At 53.5% G+C, this 4,644-nt stretch overlaps 1 protein-coding gene across 4 annotated transcripts; it reads right to left on the reverse strand.

The window, feature by feature from the left end:
• Window positions 1-493: 493 nt before the first annotated feature.
• Window positions 494-4,520, reverse strand: RBP5 (retinol binding protein 5). 4 transcript variants are annotated; one of them, XM_027834495.2, is made up of 5 exons: window positions 4,502-4,520; window positions 3,519-3,548; window positions 2,162-2,340; window positions 1,468-1,569; window positions 494-688 (listed from the first exon to the last, which is right to left on the reverse strand). In XM_027834495.2, exons 2-5 carry the CDS (start codon window positions 3,541-3,543, stop codon window positions 635-637), a joined length of 360 nt encoding a protein of 119 aa, XP_027690296.1. In that variant the 5' UTR covers window positions 3,544-3,548; window positions 4,502-4,520; the 3' UTR covers window positions 494-634. The 4 variants fall into 4 exon arrangements, with proteins under 4 accessions (XP_027690296.1, XP_027690297.1, XP_007072392.4 ...); XM_027834496.3 differs by lacking the exon at window positions 4,502-4,520 and adding an exon at window positions 4,366-4,457; XM_007072330.4 differs by lacking the exon at window positions 4,502-4,520 and having other exon boundaries at window positions 3,519-4,280.
• Window positions 4,521-4,644: the final 124 nt, after the last annotated feature.

Here is a 4,644-nt window from a genome sequence, read left to right on the forward strand (position 1 = left end):
CCACAGACAGACCTCCCTCACTTCCCCACCCCCATGACCTCCCTCCTTCTTTTCCTTCTCACACTGATTGGGACCCCCCTCATCCCACAGACTATCCCAGCCATCAGAAATTCCCCCTCTCTTTTATTGTCCCCTTGCTTCTTTGCAGACAGATCTGGGGCTCTCCTCGCTGTGGAATTCGACTGTGGATGGGTCTCAGCTTGTCTGCACAGCACATCACCACGGAGCACTAACCCTTGTGGGGGTACCTGGCCTCAGCTTCTCTCCCAGCACTGAGTAGGGACCAGAACGGAGAACCAAATCTGGGTCTCCCATATGACAGCACAGGGCCAGGGCACTAACCTTTAAGAAGCACCAAAACCAACTCTGCAGGGCTCCCAATCCCCAGGGAGTGAGAGAGTGGGCTGGGGAATGTAAGCTGGGTGTCACATGCTTTGGCACCTAGATGCAAGATGAACTTAGATGGTAATAAGAAAACACAATTCAACAGAGGTTGTGGCCACTTGTATTTTTTATTCCAAAGAGTGGGGGTGGGATGGGGGGAGGAGCAGATTTGATAGCTTTGGTCTTGACTCTGCAATGAAACTAGTTCTGTCCAAATGGGTTAGTGCCCAGTACTGGGAAGGTGTTGTGGTTACTTCACTTTCTGGAAGATCTGTACACAAACCTCATCTTCTGCTGTCATGCGCTTGGAAGAAGAAAGGGAGGGAGGGAGATAAAAGAAGAGACTTTGGGCAGGTCTGCTGGGGCTTCTCAGTTCAAACCCACAGTTCTCATGCTTTCCAGTCCTGGCTCCCCCTGCACACAGCACTGCCAATGCCTCTCAAACCTGACCCACACCAACCTCCCTGCTATTCCAGTCCTGACTGCCACCTGCATGCAGCTCTGCCAGTGCCCCATAGTTCTCCCAGTGCCCCAGAGCCCTTACTCACAGCCTCCCTGCTATTGAACTCCTGCCCCCTATGCAGCTCTGGCAGTGCCCCATAGTTGTAACCCACAGCCTCTCTGGTATTGTATTCCTGCCCCTCACCCCACACAGCTCTGTCAGTGATCCATTGCCCCTACCCATAGCCTCCCTGTATTTCCATTTTTCTCTTTGTGCCTTAAGAGGTTTTGCTGAGGTTTTAAGTGTCACACATAGGAAACCTTGTGTCTGATTCATCTCTTCCCTTTTCCTCTCACAAAGCCCCAGGAGCAACAGTTAAATTTCAGGGCAGGGCAGGGACATTGGCCGATTCACACTGAGCTCAGCCTAGTCAACTTTTGAACCCTACAGGAGGATGTTTGTGTGAAGTGGCCGTTGCCCGGAGAAACTCTGCATAACCTATGGGGCCTAGCTTGGGATCCAAGGCGGGGAGGAATGATCTTCCCATTCTGAGCCTCTGGCATTCCCCCAGTGAATCCCCTCTTGAGACTCCCCTTTCTGGGGTGTTAGTGTGCCGCACCCTACTCAGAGCTCCGTCTCACCAGATGCAGATGGTCCCCCTCTAGCCAATGCCTCCAGCCGCGGTTCCTCTTCTCTCCTTGCTGCTCACACACCAGCTGATCCCCTTCCCAGGAGACGACTGTCTGAAAGGGGTTGGGGGAGAGACAGGCAACACTGTCAGGCATAGGAAAAGACCTTGTCTGCTTCTTTGTACTGTCACCTTTCTACACTGACCCACTAAGTGCCCCTCTCTCTAAGACATTTTCAAATACAGCTCCTGTTTTGAAGGGTTTTTTTGTTGTGTTCCTAACTTTAGATCCCTTGGGTCTGTTTGTCATGTATGCTGAGCAACCTCAGTATCTTATAAGGTCAGACATTTCATGACATGCGATGAATCTGTTTGTTCCAGTGGATAAATCATCTGACTTTCTGATTTTTTTCAGGGCATTGCTGCAGGGGATAGATTTAAGGGTATCTGGGTACTGAAATTTTAGACTTCTGGGCTCTATTGTTTATTTAACCTTAACTCTCATTTCCCTGCTCATCACACATATTCATCATTAGACCTGAACACATTAGCTATTAGCCCGTCAGATCCAGCATAGCTCTGAGCTGAAGTCTACTCTGGCTCCTGCATCAGAAACAGGATTATTCTGATTATTAGGCAAAGCCCGGGCCACTGGCCACAGTCAAGCTGCCCTTTAAGTCGCTGGTCTGTCCTCTCAGCCCTCTCACCAGGCACTTGCGTCCATCCACTGGCCCCAGGTCCTCTTCAAACTCCTTTCCCAGGTCAAAGTCCATGATGTAGTTGCGCAGTGAGGTGATTGTGCGGATGGTCATGTGATCTCCAGCATGGATTATCTCCTTGTCTGGCTTCAGGAAGCAAACCAGTTTTCTCAGGGCCACATTAATGTCTAGGTGGGGTGAGGTGAAGGAAACAGATAATGGGGTGTTGGCAGCAGTGAGCTTCCCATAGCAGTGCCCTTCCCTGCTCCTCCCTGGTTCTCTTGCTACATTCTCCTTAATGACCCTCACTGCCCCATCAATACATCTCATTTTCTTCTCCAAGCAGGTTCCACCTGCCCAATTCAGACTGCCCACCCCTCCTGCACAGACTGGTGGATGTGCAAGGCTACAAACTGGGTTCATAGTCAGAGAGTTTAGGGCCAGAAAGTCCCACCAGATCATCTAGTCTGACCTCCCATGTATCACAGGTCACCAACACCACTCAGCACCCACACCCTAAACTGGACAACCAAAATTAGACCAAAGTATTACAACTGCCAGGAGAGTAGACTGTTGTGTGCCACAGGCAGAGAATAGGAGGGACCAGGGTGCACCACCTGTGTCTGAGGCCCCACAATGGCAGGGAAGTGATTATGTGAGAAATAACGGGAAAATCCTGGCTAGTGACCCACACCCACCCGCTGTAGAAGAAGGCAGCTCCCCCCCCCACCCGTCACTGCCAAGCTGACCTGGGGGAAGATTCCTGACCCCACATAAGGCAATCAATTGGACCCTGAGCATGTGAGCAAGAACCAGCCAGCTAAGCATGTGAGAGAGAATAATCAACGCCACCTCAGAGCCCTTGCCCGCACAACCTCCCATCTCCAGCTGGGGCCATCTTTGATGCTTCAGAGGAAGGAGACAAAAAAGCCCCAAATCCCAGAATACATGTGCCGGGGGAGAGGCGGGGTTCTCTTCCTGACCCCTGCAGGTGACTGGCTGAAACCCGGAAGCATGAGATTTTAGGAAGATCAGACATAAACCAGAAGGGAACTCAGGGCTACCGAGCCCTGCTCTCCGCCATCACAAACAACCCATCATACAATCCCTCTTAAATTTCTCCAGCTCTTTCGAAAAACTAATTGTTTGCTTCCCCCATCCCTAACTCCTGCTGGGAAACTGTTCCAGAATCTTACTCCTCTGATGCTTAAAGTCAACGGAACGGAACGGAACGGGACGGGACGGGACGGGGGGGGGGGGGTCGAAAAATCCCACCCCCCTTGGGGTGCCCTGGGAGGTGACATCTTTGGAGAGGGAGGGGTGGAAAAGATAGAAGGGGGAAGCAACCAGGGAAGGGTGTGGTTACCTAAAGCCCGAAGGTAACCGTCCATGTTGTCTTGGGAGACGAATCGATAATAGCCGGTCAGATTGGGAGGCATCACAGGGCAGATGGGCAGAATTGATGGTTGGAATGAGACAAGGGAAGGAGAACAGAAGGGATGAGACCGAGACAAAGCTGGGGACCTTGGACTCCCTCCTCCTCGTTGGTTCCTCTCCTGCTTTCTCTCCCTTAGTCTTGGGGTGGGAGGTGTTATATAGCAGCCCCATGAACAGGCGTCTTGCTGCCGTAAGAGTCCCATTGTTCCTTACTGGGGAACACAGAAAGGGCTGGGGCTGGCTATGTTCCTGGCACCTCCACTTCAGTGTGGGAAGGACCAGGGGGAGCAACAAGCGATCAGACACCAGGCTGAGCTTCCCGGGCCTTCCACACTGGAATTTTTAACTCATGGGTGCCAACCAGGAAGTGTCTGGTCGGCGTCCTCTCTCCATAATTCAGACAGAGTGAGCTTCCTCACAGCAGTGCTCTGCCACTGCCTAACTCGGGAGACACCCCGGCAGCTGTGAGCTTCCCCACGGCAGTGCCCTGTCACTGCCCAACCCGGGAGACACCCGGGCACTTACTCCCTATCAGGTTGAGCTTCATGACTGCTGTGGCCAGGGCTGCTGACTGAGTCTGGGGAACCATGGGAAATTGGAGAGCAAGGGACCCATACTCGCTGCCGCCCTGCTATTTCGTCCCCTCCCAGCGCAGGTGCCCTCCACCCTTCACACACAGCTCTACCGCTGCCTCTCAGCACTACGCTGCAGCGCCCCCGCTATTTCAATCCACCCGCCCCCCGCCGCGCTGCCAGCGCCCCTGCAGAGCCCCTCACCAGGGGCTCTGGAACAATTTGTTTAGTGCGGGTGCTGACAGCCTTTGAACCAAACTGTGAACCCTGTACAGGATGGAAACCACTTCAAGTCAGGGGGTGCAGCAGCGCCCCTAGTTCCAGCACCTCTGTCCCTCACCCCCAGGCTCTGCTCCCCCAGCCTCCTCGAGCTTGCAGCGAGGAGGGAAAGATTGTCTCCCACCCCTGTGCCTCGCCTCCCCACCATTGGTCCCTTCCCCCCCTGCAGCACCTGGCTCCCGCGCCCATCGCATTGGCTGCTGG

Source organism: Chelonia mydas, chromosome 1, assembly GCF_015237465.2.
Source record: "Chelonia mydas isolate rCheMyd1 chromosome 1, rCheMyd1.pri.v2, whole genome shotgun sequence".
Taxonomy (NCBI): Eukaryota; Metazoa; Chordata; order Testudines; family Cheloniidae; genus Chelonia; species Chelonia mydas.

Excerpts from the sequence above, each read along its gene's own strand:
- RBP5 (XM_007072330.4), bottom strand. The coding sequence starts at position 3,792 with ATGGGACTCTTACGGCAGCAAGACGCCTGTTCATGGGGCTGCTATATA. Across the intron at positions 2,341-3,518 it reads CGGTTACCTTCGGGCTTTAG|ACATTAATGTGGCCCTGAGA; the intron begins GTAACCACACCC and ends CACCCCACCTAG. Across the intron at positions 1,570-2,161 it reads TGGATGGACGCAAGTGCCTG|ACAGTCGTCTCCTGGGAAGG; the intron begins GTGAGAGGGCTG and ends AACCCCTTTCAG.